Here is a 13,032-nt window from a genome sequence, read left to right as displayed (position 1 = left end):
GTATCTGGGGGAGGAGCTTGAGTGAAGGCAATTTTGGTTATGGAGAGCTATAGGACAGGTGCAGGAGAGGACCTGGGACAGTAATGACAGTTGGCTGGGAACAAGCTCCTTTGCAGACTTCTTGAGTGTGTATGGGGAACCCTGGATGCCTTATGAAGTCTGGGGGTGCGGGACAGCAGTGAAGTATTAGAGGTGATGTCTGTACCAGCCCACATGTTTGTATGCATGGCGGTCTGGACCAAGATGTCGAAGTAGCTGTGCTGGCAATCATGATGTGAAAGGTTCAGAGGTCACAAGACAAGCAGGGATCCTTTAAGAGGCAAACCAAAGCTCTGAGTAAAGTAGTTTAGAAGATGCCTAATATGACTTTCTCCTGGGAATGTTGCCTCCTCAGGTATTAATCAGGGAATCAGGCAAAATACTTAGTAATATGTTCCTGGGCTACAATTGTGATTCAGGGACAGAAACCATGGAAACGCACTTAGTTTGTGCAATGTTATTTTTCTCTGGAAGAAGGAAAGACACAAGGCTGAGTAAAGGTTGTATGTGAGTCTGGGGTGCCTGGAGCCCTTTCAGCTTTGCTAAGTGCTCAGACCAATGTCTAACTAAATAGCAACATGCCTTCAAGGGTGAATCAGCTGCTTGTATTGGAATTTAAAAAACAAGAAAAAAAACTAAAACAGCCAAAATGCTGTCAGAGTGTTCGGGCCTTAACTTTTGTAGAATATTTCTGGAGAATTGGAGACACAGTTTCATGATTAGGAATTTGAATTCAGATTAAAACCCAAGCAATTTAACCTTTTAGCCGTACCAGGAAGGGTGAGCTAACCCTTATGAATGCTAATTCTTCTATTTGTTAACTGCCTCCCAGGTGGTTGTGAGATTTAATGACTTATATGTATAAAGTGTATGTATGTACGAATATGTACATAGTGCTTGGTGCATAATAAGTGTCCAAGAGTAATTCAGTTCTATTAACATTTTAGCCTTTAAGCTACAGGGAATATATACCAGTCACTTCCAAATGGAAAGTGTTACTTCCTAGATCAGTGAGACTTTGTTACACACACACACACACACACACACACACACACACACACACACACACACACACTTTTTGTATTCAAAGAAGTGAGAGAGAATGAGGGCAAATAATAAGCCCACCTGGATAAGGCTCCTAGCAATATTCTAATTTTGCCGAATTTTTCTTAATTAAAAAAATATATTTTTTTCTGAGATAGGGTCTTATGTAGCCAAGACTGGCTTCCAATTCGCTGTATAGCTGAGACTGGCTATAAACTGTACTCCTCTGCTGAGTACTAGCTCAAGTAAGGCTCAGTCTTAGGTAGACCTTTTTTTTTGTAATGAATGTATTCTCTCTTCTCTATTTTCTCTCCCCTCTCCCTACCCCCCCACCCCCGCCACACACACACGTCTACATGTGCATGAGACCTTATGAACACCAGAGGCTGGTGTTGAGATGTTTTCCTTAGATGTTCCTTTACTTTTTGCAGTCTTCTAGACTGGTTGGCCAGCACAAAGGCCCCTCCCCCACACCCCCCACGGCAGCCCCTACTGCTAGGGTTATAGCCATGGGCTTCCATCCCTGGCTTATTGCATGAATGCTGAGGATGTGAACACAGGCCATCATATTTGCTGTGATGGATTTTCTTGGTTGTCAACTTGACACACTTGGGAAGAGGGACCCTCGGCTGAGGAATTTCCTCTATCAGACTGATCTGTGGGAAATTCTATTTTCTGTTAATGGATGGGAAGTGTCCTTGGGCTGTGTGAGAAAGTTAGCTGAGCAAGCTAGGGTAAGCAGGCCAGCAAGCAGCATTCTTCCATAGTCTCTGCTTCATTTCCTACCTCTAGGTTTCTGCCTAGACCTGTAACTTCCAAGCCAAAAAAAGCCCTTTTCTTCCTCAAGTTGCTGTTGGTCGTGGCATTACACTAGAACACTTGCACAGCAACGGCTTTAGCCAGCTCACTAGTCCTATGATTTATGCTTTCAGTGAGGAATAGTATTATCTTTCTCTAATATATTTATATTAATCACCTACTGGGCATCAGGGAAATCACTGTATTCTCAAGAGTCCTGTGATGTGGCTCCAATTGTCCCAACATAAAAGTGAGGGAGCTGAGAGCGGTGAACGCAGACTAGCTGAGCTCACAGACTGTGGGCAGGAGGAGAGCAAGATGCTAAAGGCGAACTATCACAAAACCATGAACATAGAAGGAACAAACACTTCACAGGCAGGGTCTGGCCTTGTTGCGAACTCTGAGGTAATGGCATCATTTCTATTTTGATGTCCCTATTTAACTCTTATCCTTTCGCCGAGGGGCCTGGCAGAGCAGCAAATGTCACTCCGGAGCAGGCACCTCAGTGATAAATCACAGGCAGCCCTTGGACTCTCTCTGCTCCGGGAAGGAGGCGTGGCTTTGCTCTGTTTCACTGTTGTTCACAGTTGGCTGTGGGGAACCAGCAGGAGCCTACTGAGTTCATTGGTACTAAAAGCCTCTTAAGCACCGCGGTCGTTACTTAGGCATGTGGGCGAATTGGAAAACATGAGCTTGATTATTTAGCAGCTTCAGAAACAGCTGAGAAAAAGCTGCTCAGAGGGCAGGTAAAGCTGCTCGGCCATGCGATTGTACAGTGCAGAGCACCCGCGGAGCTGCGGAAAGACAGACAAGGCGCACGTACTATTCACGCTCATATTTCGTTTCAGAACGTTCTGTTCTTGCACATATTTAAAAAAAAACAAGATAAGCACACCTCTAAAGGCCAGCAAAGATGTGGATTCTTTACTAATGCCTTGCAAATACAGCTCTTTAGGATAGTTGCTTGAAAAAAAAGCTCGGATGCTCAACTTACTATAGACCTGGATGGAGGTGGGGGTTCCTTGGACTTCCCACAGGACAGAGAACCCTGATTGCTTTTCGGGCTGAGGGGGGGGGGACTTAATTGAGGGAGGGGGAGAGAAATGGGAGGCGGTGGCGGGGAAGAGACAGAAATCTTTAATAAATAAATAAAAAAAATTAAAAAAAATTATTATTCTAGATACTTGCCCATATCAGCTGTATGTTAGCTTCCAAAAACATTTACACTTAAAGCTCTCTTTTTCTTTTCTAGCTGCAGAGCTCTGACTTTAGAGTTCAGCCTGTTCCTTGTGAGCCCCGTGGCTGGGCACAAAGTCCCCTGCCTTCTTTGAGTCCATTTCCTCATCCATGATATGGAGTTGTTCGTGTTTTATTTTTAGGGTTGCCGTGACTGTTTAAAGAGTCTCGGCAAATGCTTTATAAATTTATTACTTATATCTGTGGATTAAATTTACCTGGTGCTCATGAAGGAGTCCTGATGGCTTAACAGCATCCTCAAAGTCCAAAATGAAGTTACAGGGGGATGCTGGAAACAGGGCATATGAGTGACAGTTTGGTAAAAGGACAGAACACGGTTAAAGACTTCCTATGAGAGATAACACCTTCCTGTGAGAGGCCTTTTGAGTCCCCAGTGGTTGCTGTGTCACTGAGACAGCTGGATAAGGGAATACCTGTCTGTCCGCTTGTTTTTCAGGTCTCTCTCCAAAAGGTGATGGATGTCTTTCTCTAAAGGTTATTAACACTGAATGGGGACAGCATATTCTCTATACCTCATTAAACATCTACTCCTGCTTTAAAATTCTGGCTCAGCCAGGAGCTCTGTCTAGACAGCCACTATCAGTATGGCTAGAAGCTCTGTGCTTCTTGGAGCGTTCAGGCAAGGCTGAAAGGCAATCAGAGGATCCTAGTAAATACTCCGGGATTAAAGACTCGTTCCGTAGCCCTGCCCCTGTGGCCTGACTGTCCATAGCCATTTATTTATGACCAGGCGCAGTGAGAGTTGTTGGTGTTCAATATGAGGAAAGGCTGGAAAGGGGGGTTCTGAGGTGCCAGCATAGTGGGGAGGCTTACAGGGATTAGCCCGGGAGTCATTAGAGATAAGGATTTTGTGTTGGGGAATGGAGAAGGGACATCATCAGCTTAGGCTTGATGGACTCTGGGTATGGAACCTGATCTAAAGGGAGGCCTCATAAGGGAAGGAGTGTCCAACTGCGGAGGCAGTTGGTCTTTGCCATGTCTTGGTTTTAAAGAAAATGTTTGTTATCTACTATTTGGAGACATACTGAGCAAACAACTAGTGTTGGAGGGGGGTAATAGAATTAAAAATCCCAATTATGTTATCTGTTCATTTAAAGCTATTGAAACAAGGTAGTGAAGCCAAAAGTCTAACCTATTAAAATATCAGATACGTGTAAGTGAGCAAGAGCAGTGGAAGCCATCAAGAAAAAAGAAAAAAAAAAGAAAGAAAGGCTTTTCTCCCGAATTGTTCATTTTAGGACTAATGAGATCTGTTTTTCTTCTCTGGTGAGCACGGAGAGAATGCGGTCACAGCAGGCCTGCCGAAGACCCTGCCGCCACACCTGCCCAGTCCTTCCCCACAATTCTCATGTTAGTGAGATCCTGGAAGTTCCTTCTATTTCAAAGAAGAGTAGACTTTAAATCATTGTCATGATTAGGCCACAAGACATTTCATCTTTTGGGGGCTGGGGAGGGGAGGGGAGGGCTTATTGAATAAAATGCTTGCTGCACTAGGCTGAGGACCTGAGTTCAAGTCCCCAGCATCTATTCAAATCTGTTCAGAAGTCTGAGGACCCGAGTTCAAGTCCCCAGCATCTATTCAAATCTATTCAAAAGCAGGGCATGATGGGGCCACACTCTTCATCCCTGCAGCTTGCTGCTCAGTGGCCTAGCTGCTGCTGTGAGACATCCTGACTCCTAAATTCTGTGAGACATCTTGTCTCATAAAATAGGAGTGGACCAATGACCTTCTGATTGGATTTAAGACCTGTTCCACAGGGGAAATTCATGCTTGGTACTGTAAATCTGGCCAAGGACCCATGGTTGGGGAGCTCTCAGGTCCCAGGGTTGAACCAGCTACTATTATTCTGCTAAAATCAACAGCATCAAAATGTGTGTCTCTCTACCCATAGATGAGTGCAGATCTCAGACTGTGTCAGAGAAATTTCTTTGTATAGCAGACAGTGGTTAATGCAGACACTCAGAACTGGTCATAGTGCAGAGAATAAGTGTCCAAGGAGAGGTAAGCCACAAATACCACATCTATATTAGATCCTCTTCCCAAGAATCAGGGTCCATCAAGGAAGAGAATTCATTTGACACCAGCTAAAACCATCTGAGAGGCGGGAACCTCAATTAAGAAAATGCCTCCATAAGATCAGGCTGCAGGCAAGCCTGTACAGCATTTTCTTAATTAGTGATTGATGGGGAAGGGCCCAGCCTCCGTGGACTAATGGTCCTGGGTTCTATAAGAAAGTAGGCTGAGTAAGTCATTGGGAGCAAGGCAGTAAACAGCACCCATCCATGGCTTCTGCATCAGCTCCTGCCTCCAGAATCCTTCTCTGTTTGAGTTCTTATTCTGACTTCCTTTGATGCTGAATACTGTTGTGGACGTGTAAGCCAATTAAACCCTTTCCTCTCCAGGTTGTTTTGGTTGTGGGGCTTTATCACAACCACAGAAAGACTGGCCAAGAAAGGGCTTGGAAATATTGCAAGTGTCAGACATGAGGGAAGATTGGAGTTAAATAGCATCTTCTGGACATGACAGGATGATGTGTTCATGAGCACACGGCAGCCTTTGGGGAGCCAAAAAACCCAGACTAAATATATAAAGAGCAGATGAAGTCCTGAGTGAATGTGATTGTTGACATGGACACAACCATGTCAAGGACCAATGCCTCAGACCCTTGGAGATTTGGTAAAGCCTTGTCTATACAGGTCAGGCTTAGAATGGCAAAGCTTTCTTGTGGTGCAAGTTGATGTGTTTGATCAGTGTGTGCAAAAACTAGCAACTGTAACTTCCTGCCCTTGGATGTTTACAGCCCTGAGACTGCTCCCCTACAGACACCTCCTATCAAGACCAGCTAACTCCTCCCTTGTGTCATGGACATGTTGAGGTTTTGGACTGCTGTGGCAGATGATCCAGCTCCTCCAGAACATGTATAACCCTCGGGATCCCAGCCTTTCTGTTCGTGTGTCTGTCCTTTCTCCATTACTGCCTGCCCCTAGTCAGATTCCATGGACCAAGGTATGTTGCACACAGCAGTTGAGGCACAAGACTACATAAGGTCAAGGCAGTAACATTCTAGTATGAGTGGGAAAGGGTCTATGAGCCCACACCCCTGAGTGAGAAGCTGCGGACCATTTGTGGCTTCTGTGAGAAGGAGATTCAGTTTTCTCTGAAGGCGTAGCTTCTGGCAGACTGACCAGGCTTCCGTGGAGGTCCCCACACCCAGGTCAACACACACTGGAGCCCATGACTTATTTAAAACAACAACAGCAGCAACAACAAAGAGGACATGAAGTTCTGGGGGTAGGAAGGAAGGGATTCATCTGGGGGGATTAGGGGGTGAGTATGATCAAAATACATTGTATAAAATTCTCAAAAAATTAACAAAAATATTTTTAAAAAATAGGGGAAGAAGCAGCTGAGAAAGATATGCTAGCATCAACCTTTGGCTTCTATCATGTACAGGGTATCTATGTGTGAGCATACCTGTACATACACATACACACATGCACATATACACACACACAAAAGGAAAAGATAGCATCTACATTCTGTGTATAGGTTAGAAAATGACTTTTGATCCCCTCCCCTACATCTTTCTTCCATGATATCTATGTTTGTGGCATTACTAATAATCCCATCTTATATTTACCCTTCCCAATTTTCTTCACGACCACCACCTTCACTTTTGGGGGAGGAGATTTGAAAAATACCTCAGAAAAAGCATACCTGAGGATACTTTGCTCTAGAACCTGGGTCTGGTGTTGGTCTTGTTGATTTTGCTTCTTCATCTCTTCCTGTTCTTTCCCACTGCTGATTCCGTCGAGGAGCCATTTCTCCCTCAAGGCTTTTTTCTGATGTCAGGAAACATAGACATATGTTTTTATATTTGCCGACAACTCCCCAAATCTCTTATCGCCTGCAAATCTTAGGAATGGGAACAGTGGGCATATGAAAAAGAGAGGGATTATTTTTCCCACTGATTTAACTCAACAAATCTGGCATTTTTCCTTCTTTGTAAGCTTCTTGGCTCTTTTCTTCTTTAAGAAGAAACCAAATCAGTATTACAATAACTACAAATAACTATTGAGATCATGTAAAAAATTTGTCAAAGTAAGAAGGTATGAAGGCTGCAGACAGATGCTGTAGAACCTGGGTTACAGACCACTGTATAAAGGAAGAGACCTATATCATCGTGTTTTGTTAACCCTTTCAGAATCTGCAATCATTTCTGGGACTAACACCCAATACAAGAGCAGTTTGTGTTATTCTGTTCTGGGGCCAGACAGTCTTCCCCAGCTAATCAAGACATTTATAATAATAGCTGATGAGCTGCTTACAAAACTGTTCCCTTCCCAGACCCAGTGAACAACAATAATATAGGCTCATATTTGACTCCTGGGGTTTAGGACACCAAGAAAATGGATCAGCATTTTAAGATTTTATTTGGATTTTAATCTATTTTTTATTGATGGAATTGGAGGATAGTTAATGTGTAGTCAAGAAGACATTTATTTCTTTATATCTGTCAATAATTTCACAAACCTCCTGTTGCCCACAAATTTCATGAATTGTAGTCTTGGGCATAGTAAAGAGATTCATTTTCTCCTGTTATCCTGCCTCTATAAAGTTGATGTTTTCCTTCTGTGAAACCTCTAGACTCTTCTGAAGCTAGCTTTTAGACATTGAAATCTCGTGTGTGTGTGTGTGTGTGTGTGTGTGGTCTGAGTGTATACAAGTTTGTGTGTGTATATACTTGTGCATGTGACTGCATATGCACATGTATGCTAGTACATGTGGAGGTCAGAGGTCACTGCTGGTGTCTTCCTCTCTCACACTCTACCTTGGTATTCTTCAAATGACATTTGACTTACTTAATTTGTGTACAGGGGTGGTGCTCATGCCTTGTGTGCTGAGGCGCATGGAGGTCAGAGGACAACCTGCCGGAGCTGGTTTGCTCCCCCAACTATATCCCAGGGTTGCATGTAGGTCACCGGGCTTGGCAGTAAGCAGCTTTACCCAGTACGTCATCTTGCTGGCTCTCTACCTTATTTTTGAGACAGGATTTGGCCAGACTGGTTGACAGCAAGCCCATCTCTACCTCCTGAGACCTATAATTATAGGTGCTTGCGTTTTTATATGTGTACTGGGATCTCGACTTAGGTCTCTGTGTTTCTATGGCAAGCACTTAACCAAGTGAGTCATCTTCTTTGCCCTTTAAGTCTTATTTACATGCAAATCCATTCTCACACGTCAGTAAGTCTGAGTCTTTCTGAATCATCCCAAAGGACAGTGCCACTTGCTTGCCTGTTGACCTAAGGAGCACTCAGATGGCACAGTCCGCTGATACTAAACTGGATGGGCCAGACAGGAATCTGTGATGCCACCAGATTAACCATTTCATGACAGTGAAGTTCAGAATCAAAAGCTGTATGGGCTGCTGAGGTTGCTCCCTGGAGACTGTCTGCCTGGTGTGTACTGGGCCCTGGGTTTAATCACCATCACCACAAAGGCAGATAGTAGAACCAAAAGCTCTAGTAACTAAACGAAAATACAAGGGCTACAGTGACATACAAGCCATCTCTCTCAGTTTTTATAAAAAGGTCTCCCAAGGTGTTACTACACAGTACTTAGCAATTACAGCAGACTTGGAATCAGTTGGTTTTTCTTACTAGGAGTTGAATGGACTTATAGCAAAGAAAAAAAGTTCTTTATCGACTACAATTTGTTTTTCCTGATAAATGCTATTACAGGCAAAGGGGTCCACAGTATACACATTATATGTATTTCAGAATCATTAGATTGGAATGTTAATAAATGTCTATGGAAGTGCAATGCATTTGTGGGTCCAAGCATCAGGAGTTAAGGATCACAGTGTGTGTGTGTGTGTGTGTGTGTGTGTGTGTGTGTGTGTGTGTGTGTGTGAGACAGGAGAGGAAGCTTGCAATGTCTAAGTGTACCATCGTGGTGTAATATAAACTAGCTTGCAATCAGTGAAGCTGCGAAGAATCATGGGAGCCAGGACAACTCCCTGGATGGATGGAAAAGAAAATAGATAATAGAACTTTCAAAACTTGGCAAAATATCATAAAATCGATTTAAAAAATACTTTTGCACATTTGTGAGCCTGCTTTTGGAGTTGGGCCTGGTTTCTGTGGGACTAGCTGGCAATTTCTGCACACTTGGAAGAATGGTGAAATATCCACTCTTTGTCCTGTATTTCCTCTGTGGTCGTTGCTCCTGTCTAGTGTCCATGGCAGGACAAATGCCATTGCGAGTCACGTGTCAGTTATTTTAAAAGGCACAGGGCAAGATTTGTCATATTTTTGAGTCTTGTATAATACCTTGAAACTAATAGGCACTATGCTCACCTACGTTCACTGCGAGGCCCTACGTGTAGCACAGTAAATTCCACTCACCATCTAAGGCTCTACTTAAAACCCACATTTTCATGAACATTCTCTGACCTCAGAATGTACAGTTAATGTTTATTGTCTAAATAAAAACACCGCCATTTAACATGTCTTGTTAACTTTAATCATTAATTTCTCAAATTAGAACACGTTATTTCCCCCTTCTCCTCATCTCCTCCCTTTTGGGTCCTTGAAGGAAAGAGGAGAACACCTTGGGACCAGAAAAAATGAAAATCTCTTGCTTCAGGTACAGGCAGGCCCGAGCAGAGGGCACAGCTGGCAAGGGGGCATGAGTAGGTTTCCAGCAGCTCATTTGTATGGTGCAGTATACAATCTACACAACAGTAAACAGCCATCCAAAGTTTGGTGCACACATTGATTGGACTGGAAGATGCTCCTTGCCTCTGGAAAACATATCAATAGGAAATAGTATATATTCTTGCTGGGACTGTTTTGACACGTACTGCCACCAAGGCCACCTCGGACATGAATCTTGGAGTGAGTCCGCCTTTTCCTGTGGGAACCTTACTTTCTCAAAAGAGCTAAGGGAATATTTAAACGCTTTTTGTTACGTTGAGCTCAGCAGTTACACAGTCTTCCATACTGCAGGGGTAGCGGTCCTTGAGTGCCAGAGATGAACAGGTTTTCTCTGAAGTAAGAAACTCTTTGTAGCATGACTCAAATCATGTATGTGTATGTTTGGGAGGGAAAAGGGGACCACCAATTATTCTGGATCTGTCTCAAATGTTTGAGATTTGACTGACTTCCCTTGGATTGCTAAGTCTGTTTTTATTTCACTGATTTTCCTGGGTGTACAAGTTGTATCTCTTGAGCGTGTCCACCACTCAACATAAATTCAGTGTGCTACTTTGTAAGGAGAGCAGGTTCACCATGGCTTTTAGCCATCCATCAAACAGTGGAAATGTCATTTTCAATAGGAGCACAGCGGCCAACAGGATCCAGAGGATAGAGGCTAACCGGAGTCCTGAATGATGTGCCTTCTCAGAGTCAATATTTTTTTTTCATTAGAAAAATGGATTTAGCGGAATCTGGCAAGTTTAAATTGGGAGACTTTCTGACTGTGGGGCATTGTTCATTGAGAGAATTCATTCGATCTATTGATAGCGCCCCTGCCAGATAAGGACAGTTTCCTGCTTGGGCCTATTCACAAGGAGCTCGTGTTTGCCCTTTCCTTGGATCCTCTGACCAAACTACGTAACAAAATGTCGAAACCCTATGTGCTTTAATTACAAAAGGACCACACCCTGTGCAAGATGTAAAGTCTGAGTTTTCAAATGGAGATTTATTTATAGTTATGATCTCATGTTCTGTCAAAACAAAATAAAATAGAAACCCAACCATATGCAAACAACATTGGACTCACTGCAGGGAGCTTTGGAACACAGGCATCCTTGACCAGGCAGGCGAGACACTACTGTCTGCTCTGCAGCCCCTGGGGAAGGGCTGGTCTTTCATTGGTTTCAAAAGGAACTTCCTAGCTGGATCAACTCCCCCCCGCCAGGATGTTAAGCAAGGCTTCGCCAGGGTCAAATTCTCAAGGCTGATTTCTCAAGGTTACTGAGGAAGATCTGGAAACTCTGCTCTCAAATCATAGAGGCAATAAAACCGTGTTCCCAACTTTCCTCAAGTTTGCCAAAAGGTATTAATCTCAGACGCAATTATCAGTGGCTTACTGGCTTCCTCCTGGGTGATTAGACTGGAGGGTGGGCTAACCTGGCATGCCTCTCTCTCCTAAAGCATCTTTGGTGGCGGTGGGCTGGTAAATGCTGTCAGGCTGTTTGAACACAAAACGGTGGAGGGGAAAGGGAAGTCAGATGTGGTACCTTGAGATGTTGGTGTTTCGATTTTTCTTCTTCTATTTTCAGACGTTTCTGTGAGATTTCTTCCTGTATTTTTCTTTTATCCTGTAATTAAAGAAAAGTTGAAGCATAATTAATTTTCAAAGTTTATACGGGAATGAAATCTGGCTGATTGTCATTGTCCCAAAGGGTAGCCAGCGCCACATGGCTGGCCTTGATAAGAAGCCACCCTGGAAATGTGTGTTTTGCAACAAAGAAGATACAAGTTGGTGATGAAGGGGGCAGTAACCGAAGAGATTCAACTTAAGGAAAATAACCCAGAAATGTCTTTTAATGGGGAGGGAAGCTTTCACTGTCTTTCTTTCTCTTTGCCCTGTTTCTTCCTTCCCCATCAGGCTGCTGATACAGACTTCGGAGTGAAGCAATGGAAAAAGGTGAGTTGTCAGGAGGGAGTTTTGAAACAGGTGGGAGGAGACTGCTCCTGGCACAGGCTGAAGATGTTGCTGGGTAAAAGGCCTACACATGTGGAAAACAGGAAAGACCGCCAGGGGCGGGATCCTCAGAGAGCAAGGAAGCTAGAAAGTGGAGCAGCTTCCTCCTGGTGCAACAGGCCAGACAATGAAGAAATAGAGCTTCGATAACGTTACTTTCCATCTGCTGAGGTAAAAAAAGAATAATTCATGGCAAGATATATTTTCCACCAAATTTAAACACAGTACCTCAATGAATGGGTCAACCAAGCAAGCAAGCAAACAACTTTACAACCTATTCCAGAAGAGAAGAGAAGAGCAGAATCATTACTGCTGTTAGGTTCTGTTTTTTAGAAGAGTATACGCGCTAACCAGGCAGCCTGTGTTTGGTTTCTGACTCTCCCATTTATCTGTTCCTTGACATTAGCTCAAATTCCAGGGCACCTCAGTGACCTTGACTGTGAAATGGGGAAGCTGAAAGTATCTTCCTGGTAAGACTCGAACACAGGATAAGCTAGCACTTGTCAAAGTTCTCAGTGCTCAAGAGGCGTCTGTTTGGTAAAATTCAACAAATAACTACATAACAGTGTGCATACAGAAAGCAGCCGGCTCATGCTGATAGCGCTTCTGTTGATCCTAAATGCCCTAGAGATACACTAGCTGGAATCGATATATTTGACTATCCAAGTTAAAAGAAAAAAAAAGCCTTATCTCTCATTAAAAACCAAACCAAATCAAACCAAAACAAGAAGAACAACACCCGTCCCCCAAACCCAACCTCCCCCAAACCTAAGGAAATATTATTCTCCATCTTATCCATGAGTTTTTCTTAAATCCGATTCAAAACTGAAATTCTCAGAGCAGAAAATTTTGTTGCCAACTAAAGCACCTGAAAGAATGTGAGGCAAAGCCAGGAGCTAATGCAGAAGGGAGACTCTGACAATCTTTGGCAGCGCTATTGAAAGTACACAGCTTCCTGAGGTGATCCCTTTGAAGATTAAGACTCTTCTTTTTTGATGTGTAAGTTCAGGTACATTTGTTGAAGAAAAACAACACGTTGTTTGTTTGCCAGCTGGTGTGCTGGGCTTCCCTTTGTGCGTAGGAAGAATACATGACTTCATCAACATTGCTCTTTTAACTTTTATAAATAGTTCTTTCAGGAAAAAGCAACTAGGCAACAAACAAATTTGGGTCTTTAGAAT

The 13,032-nt window shown here is 43.4% G+C and overlaps 1 protein-coding gene across 2 annotated transcripts in view; it reads right to left on the bottom strand.

The window, feature by feature from the left end:
* The window catches only part of Palmd (palmdelphin), a 49,736-nt gene that overhangs the window by 22,072 nt on the left and 14,632 nt on the right, over nucleotides 1–13,032 (bottom strand). Inside the window, exons 1-3 of one of the 2 annotated variants that reach the window (XM_075981511.1) lie at nucleotides 11,726–11,789; nucleotides 11,385–11,465; nucleotides 6,857–6,981 (exon numbers count right to left, since the gene is read on the bottom strand). In XM_075981511.1, coding sequence (XP_075837626.1) covers nucleotides 6,857–6,981; nucleotides 11,385–11,465; nucleotides 11,726–11,752 — 233 coding nt within the window. In that variant the 5' untranslated portion in view covers nucleotides 11,753–11,789. Of the gene's footprint in view, nucleotides 1–6,856; nucleotides 6,982–11,384; nucleotides 11,466–11,725; nucleotides 11,790–13,032 lie in introns of those variants that run through there. The other variant, XM_075981510.1, reaches the window with a different exon arrangement.

Source organism: Microtus pennsylvanicus, chromosome 7 (genome assembly GCF_037038515.1).
Source record: "Microtus pennsylvanicus isolate mMicPen1 chromosome 7, mMicPen1.hap1, whole genome shotgun sequence".
NCBI lineage: Eukaryota > Metazoa > Chordata > Mammalia > Rodentia > Cricetidae > Microtus > Microtus pennsylvanicus.
This window is presented reverse-complemented; position numbering and strand designations above follow the sequence as displayed.